This window comes from Misgurnus anguillicaudatus, chromosome 10 (assembly GCF_027580225.2).
Source record: "Misgurnus anguillicaudatus chromosome 10, ASM2758022v2, whole genome shotgun sequence".
NCBI lineage: Eukaryota > Metazoa > Chordata > Actinopteri > Cypriniformes > Cobitidae > Misgurnus > Misgurnus anguillicaudatus.
This window is the reverse complement of record NC_073346.2, coordinates 33,859,932-33,874,161: the sequence shown is the minus strand read 5'-3', so window position 1 is coordinate 33,874,161 and position 14,230 is coordinate 33,859,932. Positions and strand designations below refer to the sequence as shown.

Below are 14,230 nucleotides of genomic sequence, written 5' to 3'. Positions count from 1 at the left end.
TGCAAGATAAATAATATTGAAATGATTAGATATAATTCCCCCCCAAAAATCATGCACTACTCATGTCATGCTGTTCTATATACATATATGCTGTTCTATATAATAGAAAAAAAGAAAACATAGAAAAGCAAAGAACAACAAAGCATGGCAGTCTTGGAGTATTTGAAGTTATTAATTCAAATGTATTTCTTATTTAAATAATGCAATAAGTAATACTTCAATTGCAAACAATATATTAGTAATGTTGTTTCCTGTAAAGGAGCTTTTGTGCAAATTTGTGAAAAGCACTAAACAGTAGAAATAAATATTAATTGAAAAAAGACTTTATTAAGTAACACAAAATAAAAAAATTCTAAAAGAGTGGAAGCAAAAAGAGGGGAATACAAAAGACATAAATGTTATTGTCATACTTAGTAGTACTGCAAGTAGGCATGGGCCAGTATGAGATTTTGGAGGCATGATAACCTTAAGCAAAAATACCATGGTTTCACGGTGTTGCAGTATTGCCATTGCAACTCTAAAATGTGTTATTTTCAACTGGACACAATACACTTTATTTTTAAGCAACATACAACATGTATGCCAGGCAAAAATAAGGCCTTAAATTATAATATTCTTTCAAAAAATTATAAAAATTATACAATTAAAATGGATTAATATTAATAATATAAAATGTTAACATCAAATCTATCACACGACTTAATTATTTAACTTAATTTTGTGTAAACACAGCTTATACCTTGAAAATGGTACAATTTTTGTGGTTTTAAAACCTTGACTCTTTTAAACCTCTGTATACCTTGAAACCGGTAACCGGCCCATGCCTAACTGCAAGTTGAAGAAAGCACCCTGACTAATGGATAAATAGATTCTGGGTCTTTTTCAAAACCTGTATGCACATGTAGGGTTTTTCAACACATCAAAACCAACCTCACCCTCTCGCTTTCTTTCAAAACTGAATGAATGTCGATTTATAGAAAAAAAATAGAAAAAAAGAAAAGTATTTTAAAAAAGTTTAAATATTGCCCAATATTAGACAGGTCTTTGAATGCTTTATGCTGATTGGTTGAGAAATGTTCCACGGATGTTGGTTATTTTTTGTGAAACCCACAACTAACCTGTCAAATGTCTTAAAATAACTACCACAGCAATGTTTGTGGTAACCATGCCATGGTATACCAGGAATAATTAACTCCAGTCCTTTGAAATTATTTGAAAATAATGCACAACCTCATTCAAGATATAGTTTAAGAATAAGTTTAAATTCACTCAATGATTTCAATCTTTAAATGACCTTACTCAGTCAACATATAATTTATAAGATATCAAGGTTATATTTTCACAGAATGTCCTTTACATTATATAAGATGTATTTATGTAGAAAACAATAAATTACTACAAATGAGTTTTCACAGACTGGGTCGTAGGTTATGATAATTCATTTAATTGCACATACTATAGATAATTTGGTGCGGCTATCACAAAATGTGCCATCAACAGGAAGCGTGTAGTGGACTGTAAAAACAGAGAGAGAGAGAAGTAAACAATGTGGTTTGAGGTTTCTGATCTTCTTTCCTTCTTCTCTCATCTGAGGAAGTGGCCAGACAGAAATTGCCTCAGTGTTTCAGTAACAGATGTGAGCAGGTTCTGTCCTGAAAGCTCTTGTAAGGATGGTGGGATCATTTAGGACGTGGATTTTAACTCTTTTTTTCCTGGGATTGGTAGATTTATTTGAAGCCGCCCTGCGTCCTCGTTTGTCTTTTCCCCGAGGTGAGTCAACAGCAAGACACCAATGTAAAAATATTGTCAAGTGCACTTGTTGATGTGCAATCACATTTCACACAAAATCTCTGTCTAATACAGAACTTGGCTTTTTTTGGTAAATAAAAAGGATGATTATAATGGGTAAACACAGATGTTGTGTCAGTATTCTGCGTTGTTCTGGAGCTCTGCATGGTTTGATCCTCAGGAAACACACTAATACTGATATAATGTATACTTTGTAATGAACATAAAATGTAATGTATCGCGGAGAAAAGTATTGACAAAATAACCAAAGCTAAACAATTACATTTAAATGTGATGCTGCTGTGACAAACTTTTTCACTTAAACCATTAAATTGTCAATGCATCAACAAACCTTGTTTATGTCAACCACATAAACAAAATCTGTCTAGATTTATTGTTTGTGAGATTTTTTACACATTACTGTAGCTCTATGAATGTTGATGATCTACATTCAGCATGCATGATAAAATATCACCACCAACATTTTTCCACCATATGTGGAAAAAAGCCCTTTTGATGCTGCAATTCACCATATATGGAGCACATTTACATTCTTTTGACATTGAAACTATGCTTTACATTGTTCAATGTTTTTTTTTCCCAAAATGCTATGATAAGAACTTCAAGTCATTATCGCACGAGAAAGCGTTCAGTTAGTCATCACATAAATGAGGAAATGACACTAAAGTGCATCTTATGTTGCTACTGGGGGAACATTAGCATGAAACATTAATGATAAAGGGTTTTGGGTTTAGATAAAAGAATATTGTTAACTTCATATTGTTTAGAAAAACAGTTTGGGAAATAGCTGCAACCACACAAAAAATTAAATGATGACATTTGTGTTTGTGCCAGTATTGCTAAACTTCAACTGCCCCACTGATTTCCTTGTAAATGAAAAGAGGAAAGAGTCTCAGAGCTGCTGTTTTATTTCTGAACTATGAACACAATTACTTTCATGACAAACAGGATAAAAAAGGGTTTCCAAAATGAGGAAAGAAAACTCCTTTAAAAATTAAAAGGGAAATTGGTACAATTGTATTTAGTTTAAAACATTATTTATAATATAAAGTGAAAGTAGAAAGAAACTTACACCTTGAAAGCATGTTATGCACTTTAAAAAATTAAGGTTCCTAAAAAGAGCCGATGGCTTCACAAAGATCCTTTAACAATCACAGAACCTTTCTATTTTCTCATATACACTTTAAAAAATGCAGGGTTATTTTCAACCCATCATTGGGTCAAAAAGGGGTAAAAACCCAATGCATTCGGTTAATTGGGCTTGGGTTTTTTCATTCAATGCTGGGTTATACCCATTGTTGGTCAAATATAAACATTTTGTTTATAGTAACTCATCAGCTGGGTTTGTCCCTTTTTTGACCCATGTGTTGAAAATAATCCAGTGTATTTCTGAGTAAAACAAGTAAAATAATCCCAAAATATTTTATGTACTGTATTAGGAACTGTTGTGATAAGTGGGTGTTACAAAACAATAATTAATGACTGGCCATTATATTATTTAAAAATAATGCACACCCAATGTGGTAATGCCGTTACATCGCGGGTGTGCATTGTTTTTAAATAATTCAAAGGACCGAAGTCAGTTGTTTTGCTTAGACCACGGTTATGTTTTATGTTATTAATACACTATACACACACTAAAATATATTTGGTTGTTTTAACCCATAGTTGACTAACAACAACCCAGCATAGGGTTATTTACTGTACCCAACAGTTGGGTTTATCCATATTTGACACAAAGGGTTTAAACAACCCATAATTTATTCGAGCGTATGTATTAAATACAATAACAAGATAACAAGAAAAATGGCATTTTAACTGGGCATCGATCCAGAGTGTAGATTTTCAATCCAGCTCTGGATCAAAATAGGCACAAACCCAACCCACTGGGATACAGTTTAACCTGTGCTGGGTTGTTTCAATTGTTGGGTCATTGTTGGGTAAAATACAAAAAATTTTCTGCATTAATTTGACCAACTGTCTGAATCCGCCCCTTAAAGAAGTATTCATTCTTCTTTATTGAAAGTTTGTCATATTTGTAGTCGAAATGTAACATACGTTTCGAATTTGGTGCCTATGTGACAGAGAAAAGGGGTGTTTGTAGTCTCACTTCCTCAACAAAGATATTGCACTACTTCCTTCTTTCAGTGATTCAAAGTGATGATTTTTACATCATTGAAAGAAGGAAGTGCAACACTGAAATCTGTATTTCTCCTGTCTCAGTGGCAATTGAGGAAATGATGCACGACCATTCAAAAACATGACTGGGGTTCTAACTATACAAAGATTAAAGGCTCTCTAAGCGAATAATGTGCGACGTCACTTCCTGTTGATGTTTGAACTGTTTTCAAACAAACGGAGGGTAGCTAACGCCTCCCCCTCCCTCTCCCATCCATGCTTTCATGAACGCGCCCAACCCCCACCCCTAAATCCTTCTTGTCGTTTATTGGCTGGAACACTTTGTTATGTTTTGTTGTGCTAGGTTTGGCCACTATGTTGATATTGCCGTTTGTCGAGCCTAAGCTGTCTACCGAGATCGCCTTTTTTTACAGTTTGATCAGCGGACAGGCAGCAAGCAGATAGTGAGGAGATGTTTGCTGTATGTAACAAAAAATGTTTTATGGTCTAAAACGCGTCAATTCGCTTAGAGCGCCTTTAATGCAAATGGGTGAAGTGTCCCTTTAACCCCTTTTTGACCAAACGCTGGGATGAAAATAACCCATCATATATTAGATTGAATCTGTGGCTCTGGTACCGTAGGATAGTCTCCAAACTTTTCCACGGCCTAGCGGATGACTATCAAGTTAAAAAAAAAATAGTTAAAAATGAGTTTCAACATTTGGCAACGCAGACTAGCTGACCTCATATCATTGACCTATAAATATAATCATGCTTCATTGTTTATGTTTTTTAGAAAGTCTAGAGCGTAGCTTGGGCATCTATGACAGCTCTACCGTGAAGAACTACACCACCCTGCTGCTCAGCATTGATGCTAACACACTGTTTGTTGGCGCCCAAGATGCTGTGCTCTCACTGGACGTCAGCCAGCCTGATAACATTACACTCAAAGACAAGGTGTGCAAGGTTTTGTAACAATTCAAGTATGGATCAGTTATTGGGTATGAACATTTGCACACAACATTTACTTCTGTATTTAAGTTCACAGATGTTTAATTCTGAGGCCACACTTTCATCTTCTTTTAAAACCACATAGATATGAAAGTTGAGTCATTTAGCAGACACTGTTGTCCTTATGACTTACAAATGAGGAACATCAAAAGCAGTTTGCCAAACAACAGTGTGTAGTATCACACTGACAAGTCCCAACACTATAAAGTAGCATACAGTAGATGCCAAATAAGACAGATCGAATGCAATGTTGTACATGAGAAAATGTTGTTGTTTTTCAACAGTTGCAATGGGCATCATCTGAAGACAATCTGAAAAAATGTCACATGGCTTCAAAGACGGTATGCGTTATTGCTCCACCTATCATCAATAAAGACTCCAGAATTGTATAAGCTTGATATTTATAACTTACCTGGTTTATGTTTCTCATCAACAGGACTGTAGAAACTTTGTTCGTGTTTTGCAGTTTTTTAACTCGACACACCTCTATGCCTGTGGGACAAATGCATATGGACCACAAAGCATCATAATTGTAAGTTCAAATATATTACATAGGTTGATTAATGTGAGGCTAAACAATTCATTCAAAGTATTATTGATAAATATAAAACCTGCTCTCCTTTCACTGTAATAATAAATAACATCTTCAAGCTTCAAAAGGACCCAAAATTATACAGAATAACTGCAATTGACTTGCGCTTTATATTTTAAGTGTCCAAAGTTTTCATTTTTGAGTGAACTAACTAACCATTTAATATAACATTATTCAATTGCGCTTGATTTTAACAGTAGTAAATTTAATTAATTTAGTTTTACTAGATCACATTTTTATAGTGAAAATCCCAGTCTGGATTTAGCTGGTTAAACTGGTGTAGCAGGCTGGATTTGGAGAGGTTTTGGTCACTTTTTGCTAGTGTTAGCTGGTCAGGCTGGAAGACCAGCAGACCCACAAGCCTTTGGCTTGTCTTAGTTGGTTTAAGATGGAAGTAGTTGGTTTACCCAGAGTGCAGATGATTTGTCTGATATCTGGCTAAGCTGGTCATCCCAGCCTAGCAATGCTGGTTAAGCTGGTCTCCCAGCCTGACCAGCTTAGGATCTTTTCAGTAGGGAGGTCTAACAGATTGACCATGTCTGTTTTAGCCAGCTGGTTCTCTGAGCACCATGAAAGACACAAAAGATGCCAAAAACTGCTGTCCATACAGCTCCACTCAGAGGAACACAGCCACCATTGTTGGTAATAGATGACCTCACATATTACATTTATGCATTTGATGGACATCTTTATCCAAAAGAAAACATATATATTTTCTCTATTTGTCTGTTAATTTGTCAGTCGACGCTCTACCAGTGCTACTATAAAAAAACATGAGTATAACTTGTGCTGATGTTTCACTCTCACATATTGTGCTTTACAGATGAAGAGCTGTATACAGCGACTAGTGTTGGCTACTTTGGGGAAAAACATCTAATTTCTCGCTGCCTTAGCACAGGAACACGAAACAACTTGGTGCTTGACAGCGAACCAAAATTGTTAAATGGTTAGTATGTGTTCTGTATAACCCAAACATAATGATCCAATGAGGCACCAGAACCCCTAGTGATTCTCAACCGGTGGGCCTCATCTGGTGTGGGCAGGGGTACACTCTCAGAAATAAAGGTACAAAACAAGTCACTGGGACACTGGGGTATTTGTACTTCAAATGTACATATTGGCAGTTCAAAGATACATATTTGTACCTAAATGGTACATATTAGGGTACTGCCCCAGTGACAGCTTTGTACCTTTATTTTTGACACTTTGTTTTATACTAGTGCCAAATGAATTTGAATGTATTTTTTAATTGACAAATCTAGTTGTTTTCGCATCAAATTGTTCTTATGAATTTGAAAAGGCTCAATCAAGATGCATGATTTAAAAGTCTATTTGTGACATTGAACACCAAAACCAGTCGCATGAGTATATTTGTAGCAATAGCCAAAAATATGGGTTAAAATTCTACATTTTTATAAAGATTTTTTGCACCCTCCAATTCCATACTTTCAAATAGTTTTATCTTGGCCAAATATTGTCCTAACAAACCATACATCAATGGAAAGTTTATTAAGCTTAAAGAAAAATCACCCTTATGACTAGCTTTGTGGTCCTGGGTCACATTTATGTTTGAATATCACAATACCGACATGTAAGGAAAATATATTTATAATTTAACTTGACACTCCTGTGAATGGTCGTATAGCCATTCAGAAACCAGTGATCATAGTTTATGAAGTTTGATATACAAAATCCATTATTAACCGTAAATGCGGTTTGTAGACTTAAAGCAATGCATTGGTTCTCTTACTATATAGATCCTGTATTCATACATTCTACACACATCGCCAGTGAAAGGAAGATCCTGCTGTTTTTTACTGAGGTTGGGGACTTGACTGGAGACTTATTTGCGAACTCATTTACTGTGTCCCGTGTGGCCCAAATCTGCACGGTGAGATTTCATTACTACTCTCAATCAGAATTAATCATTTCAAATCAGTTAGCAAAAACATCAAGCATGTAAGTTAATCCTGTTCAGTTTTTGTAGTTCTTTCTTAAAACAATTATTTATATCAGGATGACAACGGAGGACACCGGGTACTACAGAAGCGCTGGACATCTTTTTCCAAGTCTCAGCTGGTCTGCCAACAAGGGGACGGACTTCAGTTTAATATCCTGCAGGATATTGTCACGCTTTTGGACGATGACTACCCTGACAATACTCTGTTCTACGGTGTCTTTACCCCCCAATGGTACCAATGAAAATTAATCAGATCTTTTCTTTCATAACATATATTCATTACTTTGAAAGATCATGTGCCAGGATTCTCTCTCTGTCTGTCTCTCAGGTCGTTGTCCTCTGGTCGGTCAGCAGTCTGTGCTTTTAGTCTAGCAGACATTAAAGCAGCATTTTCAGGGCATTACAAAACATATGATATGAATGGAAACAAATGGTCACCCCATTCAAATACAGATGGCAAACTCGGAAAGGTAATGAACCCAAGTCAAATGCATTTTACCCTCTGTGAAACATTTAAACATGCACTGTCCCTAAAAATGTCCCTATAGCTGTCACTGGGGCGATACCCTTTGAAAAGGTACAGTATTTGCACCTAAAAGGTTCATATTAGTACCACAGAGGTACATATTGGTACCAAAGAGTGCATAACAGTACTCCAAAGATACATATTAGTATTAAATGTGTAACTTAAATGTATACATTTTTTAACCAAAGTTATCGCATCTCTTCACAGTGTGGATTGTTTAATGACAGTGACAGCGTGTTAAACACTGTAAAAAAGACCTTTCTCACTAAACAAGCAGTGCGTCCTATGGGGAAGAAACTACTTCTGTCATCTCCTGAAGAGCTTTATAGCCGTTTAGTTGCTCAGAAAACCCAAGCTGCCAATGGACGGAGTTACACCATACTGTACCTGCTCACCGGTAACTACATCAACTGATTTTATGTGTTATGATAAAGGGATAGTTCACCCAAAAAATATTTTTTCAGCAATGTTTGTAACCAAACCGTTTTTAAGCACCATTGACTTCCATAGTATAGTATCGCCATCTCTATTTGAAACATACATTTTTTGGGGGGTGGGGGTGATACCGATTTAAACAGATAACTATTAAAAAATATTAAAAAATTAAAAGATATTAAAAAATTACTTGGAAACCCTTTACAATACGGTTCATTAGATACAATTAGTTAATGTATTCTCTAACATAACAAACTATGATCAATCCATTTGTTACAGAACTTATTAATCTTTGTTAATGTTAGTTAAGAGACATAAAGCATTTAATTGATTGTTCACACAGTGCATTAACAAGGTTTTAATAAAGTATTAGTAATTGTTGAAATTAACATTAACAAAGATCGATAAATGCTGTATAAGTGCAGTTCATTATTATTTCATGTAGTAAACTAACTAATGTAGTTAAAGGTGCAATTTGTAAGATATTTGCAGTAAAATCTCCAAAAACCACTAGGCCAGTGTTATATATTTTGTCCAGCTGATTACTATCAATATCTGTAATGTTTTCAACTACTTGTAAATCGTGAGAAAATTTCCATTCAAAACATTGACACGGGGCAGTGCAGTCTCCTGTCAATGACGTTAATATCCATGTGACCCGTTGTCACCGCCTTTACTGACGTAAACCACATGACCACACTGGTCGAGCTCGAAAAAATAAAATGGCGGCCAAGGAAGCGGCTGGAGCACAAATTTAGTGAAAATAAACGTATATTTTCACTTTTTAAGCATTTTAATTTAATTTCTAGCGAGAAATTAGGATTGTAGTTTTCAAATATGTGATTAGTTATCACAAAGGCGCTCTCTGTTTATATTTTGAGTCCGAAGTCATGTCCTCATGAGGCAGCGAGGCAAGTCCTCACTGCCTTGAGTTTTTGGACGCAGCCAGTGTTGTGGACAAATGCGGAACTATGCGCTTGCTTATGGACTTATGGATATCTCTGTACCGTCTGCCGCTGGTTGGGTCAGCTCTTGTAAGCGTACGGCCAACCAAACGACCCAAGAAGAGTTTGGAACCAACCGAGAGAGGATCAATTTGGTGTTGCATTATCTGGATAGAGAGAGCTTCACGACAACATTTAACTAGACCGAGATTCTGATCCTGCTTGTGTTTTACGCGATGGGTGAGTTGTTTTGATTCGTAACCCTTCAAAAAACGTATGCTATTATATTGATCACAACATTAGTGTGTAGACTGTAATCAGCGCGTCTTCCCGCGGACGATGTGCACATCAAAAGGTATTGTACAGCAATATAAATGGTCATTTTAAGACACTTCATAATAAGATTTATAATGTCAATACATTATGTGAAAAATCATTGTAGATTGTAAGTTGAAAACTTAATTCTGAGCTGTGTTTACCATCGAATTTGGACTAATACTGTAATATCAATATGACTAACAATTTCGTTTTGAACATCACATATAAACTTACATAATGAAATAAACGATGTCATCAAACGCAACATTTATAAGACTTGATTACTTTATCCATCAACGTGATTTCTCGTTCTCGTCTGATTGATGGCTAAAGTTAAAGACTACAAATCCCATAATTCCACGCTGCTTCAGAGCGTCAGTAAACAACATCATTGTTTTTGTTTGATCTGGCGCCATCTTTCGGCGCATAAATACAAATTGTATCTTTAACTAATGAACCTTATTGTAAAGTTTTACCAATTTTACTGAACATGGATTGGATCTAGTTAACATTCAACTGACAAACATAATAAGAGAGACACAAAGTAAGATAAAAGTTTGGCGATTTTTGGACTTTTTCAGAGATTTTTAAAAAAAACAAACAGACCGCAGACATTTTCCTGAAATAATCTTAATCTGACTGCATGGCTCACAATCAGTATCAGCCTTTTTGTGCTATTGCTGATATGCCGATGGTTTCAAATTCATCAAAAATCGTTCGATACATCGGTGCATCACTAATAAAAGGTTGCAGATTGAAGCTGTTCTTCTGTTGCCTTTAGAGTCTGGATTTCTTCATAAAATCGTCCTGCTGACTAAAGGTCCTCATATTATCGAGGAGATCCAGGTTTTCAAGCAACCACAAACGGTGAAAAACATCATACTCTCCACCAAAAAGGTTTTAAAGCTTTCTTTCCCCTCTGCTAAATAAACAGTAATACATTTGTTTGTGTTGTTTTCTCTGTGTTCTGATACAACTGTGTTACAAAACCGGCTCCCAGCAAGCATTTTTGCGTTCAAAATACATCTAATAGCTGCCAAACTCAGCCCAGACGTCAAAGGCAAAATTTGGGCATCTAACCATAGCCCAAGAATAGACTATATAAAATAAATAAAACCAAACACCTTGTAATCTCTGTTGACTTTGCATGAAGGAATATCATACATTTTGCAAGTAATTTTGGCAAAAGCAACACATATCCAATTTCAAAGTTATTATGGCTAGAGTTACTCAAATATCTAAAGTTAACCTAGATGGTGAAAGGACAGCTAGCATGCTGTATATTCTTTCATCAATGCCTTTGTGAAGAATATAAGCTTTATGCTGCTTTAAAATTTGTATTAAAAGAGATAAGCCTTTGCATTGGGAGTATTGCAGAATATTGGGAGAATTAATTGATCATGGAGCAGAGCTATAATTTAGTGAAAGCGTAATGTGATATATCAAGTTTCATTTATTGCCATTCATTGACATTTTTGAATTTCTATAGGGTGTGTTATTCATTGGCTGTTCTGAGGGTGTCTTTAGAGTGCCTGTGTCCCGCTGTTCAGTCTATCCAAACTGTGCAGAGTGCGTGTTGGCCCGTGACCCGTTTTGTGGATGGGACTCAGAGACTAAAGTGTGTACTACTGTATCCAGCACGCGGTCTAAACTGTAAGTTATACAGTGTTTTGATATACACACTTAAAAAATGCTGAATGGGGTCAAAAAGAGTTTAATTAACCCAGAAAAAGTTTAGATTTGACACAGGAATGGGTTTAAACAACCTAACATTTTGGATTGAAACAATAAATTACAACCCAACAGCTTGGGTCCATCCCTTTTTGACTCAATGCAGGGTTTGAAAAAAACAGCATTTTTTTAGCAGAAATGTATGGCTGATCTAATTGTTTATGTTTCTTTTTCTGATCTGATGTTTATGCAGACCATTACAGTATCTCTATTTAAGACATCAAGTATTTGATCTAGTCTTGTAATCATGTCCTTGTTGGATGCATAATTTAATAAATTGACAGTGTAATCTTTTTGTGTCACATACAGACGACAGGACATAGAAAGCGGAAACGTCCAAGAGCAGTGCGCAGAGCTTAAAACTACAGGTCCTGCTACAGGTGAACAAGTTTTTTGTTACATTTTTTACCAAACTTAAAAGTGTTTGCAAAATGTGCAGTGCTATGCAAAAGTAACCAAATGTATATTTTGTTTTAGTGTGTCAGGAAATATCAATATAGATTTGTAATATATAAATGTCCATGATGTTTTAAGATTAAACTTTTCTAGGCCTCGAAATGTCCTTTTTAAAAATGATCGGATATTTCTGGTTTACCAAGATTAAAAGTAAAAATTCTGTCATCATTTACTCGCCCTTACGTTTTTGCAAACCTGTTGGGCACCACTGACTTTAACAGTAGGAAAAAACAATATTATGGAAGTCAATGGTGCCCCAGATCATACTTTGATTACAAACATTTTTCTAAATATATCAACTTGTGTTTAGCAAAACAAAGAAATTTGAGGGAGAGTAAATGATGACAAAATTATAATTTTTGGGTGAACTATCCTGTAAATACAGAACTAATCTTGCTTATTTTATACACCAGTTTAAATTAATGTACAAAAGTCTAATAGAAATTTGTCATATGGAAATTTTAATGATTAACCTTATGTAATGTTTAGCATTTATAATAATACACTTCATGCATGTGTCTTTCTTTAGCGCCACGAACTGCACAGTTTAACGAGATTGTGGTTTTACACTGTGAGTCGAGATCCAGGCTGGCTGAAGTGACTTGGAGGTTTTTAAACAACAGCGTTGTATCTCAGTTGCCGTACGTGCACCAGGCCGACGGCAGCCTTACGTTTCGTGTCACTCCGGATACTGTGGGCATCTATCGCTGCGTCTCGGAGGAACTGGGCTTCAGGCAAATCATTGCCTCGTTTTCGGTTATGCCCCCCATTACCCCTCGTTCATTCTCTCACCCATCACACCAGCATCCCGATGTAACCCGGGACTCCAGTAAGGACACTGAAATGGAGCCAATATCTGAGGAAGAAACTGAATCCACCAAAGGAAAAGCGAATCTCATGAACCCTGAAAATACGGTTTGCATCAAACAGAAGAGTTACTACACTGAAATGATTGCTTTTTGCATCTTGTTTGTTATGTGTATCTGTCTGTTTACTGGTTTTGTGGTCTTCCGGTGGCACAGCATGTGGTGTAACAAAACCGTCCCTCAAAATCTCTCTAAAGATTTAGAGACAGACAGTATCTGGCAAACGGAATTGGTAGAAAAGCAATCTCCTAATAGCTGAGTCCAGTTAAAACCAGCAGTAGGCCCATATATGCTGGGTGTCATGAAGACAATGTTTAAATAGTGCTGATTCCAGAGATATGCGACAAAACCACTTACACTTTGAAATGAATCAGAGATGACCACTAGAATGCTTTTAACACAAATGTGACCCTGAACCATAAAACCAGTCATAAGTAGCACGGATATATTTGAAGCAATAGCCAACAATACATTATATGGGTCAAAATTATCATTTTTTATGGCAGGATATTAAGTAAAGATCATGTTCCATAAGGATATTTTTTAAATTTCCTAGCCTAAATATATAAAAAATGAATTTATCATTAGTAATATGTGTTGCTAAGACTTATATGGAGAACTTTAAAGGTGATTTTCTCAATATTTAGATGTTTTTTGCACACTCCGATTCCAGATTTTCAAATAGTTGTATCTCGGTCAAATATTGTCCGATCCTAACAAACCATACATCAATGGTTCACAAATGTGCAATTTTTTTAAACTTAATAATTTCTTTTTTATTTAAAACTGTGATTGTTAAATTATTATGATGTTTTAACTTGTTGGATAGATGTAATACAATTATGGACACTGGTTCAAAATGATTGAATCAAGTTTTCTTAAAATAAAAATTATATTAATTAATGTTAATTTCATTGTAAGAAAACTTAATTCCACCATGTGTTAGTAAAAGATTATTTTTTTGAGAGATTCAAGGGGAAATTTCACAAGACTTTTTTCCGATGTCAAATAAATCTTTGGTGTCCCGAAAGTACGTATGTGAAGTTCAAAATATCATATAGATAATTTATTATAGCATGTTCAAATTGCCCCTTTGTAGTTTGTTCACTGTAAAATAAGGGGTCAACATATGTACCCCGATTGTCGCTGGGGCTGTACCCTTTCAAAAAAAAGGTTATTTTTTTACAACTTTTTACCTAAAGATTGCATATTAGTACCTGGTAGTATTATATATTAGTATATTAGTGCTTTATGGTACACATAAGGACCTTTTTAGAGGGTTCTGTCCCAATAACAAATGGGGTACCTATTTTGACCATTTTTCTAACAATGTAGGTGTGAGTAAAAATGTGCTGTATTTAGGCGTGTCCTCTAAAATGCAAATGAGCTGATGTCTGCACTAATGGCTGTGTCGTGGTTGGATAGTGCAGATGAAGGGGCGGTATTATTCCCTTCTGACATCAC

General features: G+C 35.5%; 1 protein-coding gene across 1 annotated transcript; it reads left to right on the top strand.

The window, feature by feature from the left end:
• The first annotated feature begins 1,479 nt into the window (after positions 1 to 1,479).
• sema4aa (sema domain, immunoglobulin domain (Ig), transmembrane domain (TM) and short cytoplasmic domain, (semaphorin) 4Aa) lies at positions 1,480 to 13,269 on the top strand. Its single transcript, XM_055211054.2, has 14 exons — positions 1,480 to 1,770; positions 4,724 to 4,884; positions 5,223 to 5,279; positions 5,375 to 5,470; positions 6,079 to 6,172; positions 6,354 to 6,476; positions 7,288 to 7,421; positions 7,547 to 7,722; positions 7,819 to 7,960; positions 8,224 to 8,413; positions 10,495 to 10,610; positions 11,203 to 11,366; positions 11,754 to 11,824; positions 12,430 to 13,269. The coding sequence occupies exons 1-14, from the start codon at positions 1,671 to 1,673 to the stop codon at positions 13,023 to 13,025; spliced, it is 2,220 nt and encodes a 739-aa protein (XP_055067029.2). The 5' UTR covers positions 1,480 to 1,670; the 3' UTR covers positions 13,026 to 13,269.
• Positions 13,270 to 14,230: the final 961 nt, after the last annotated feature.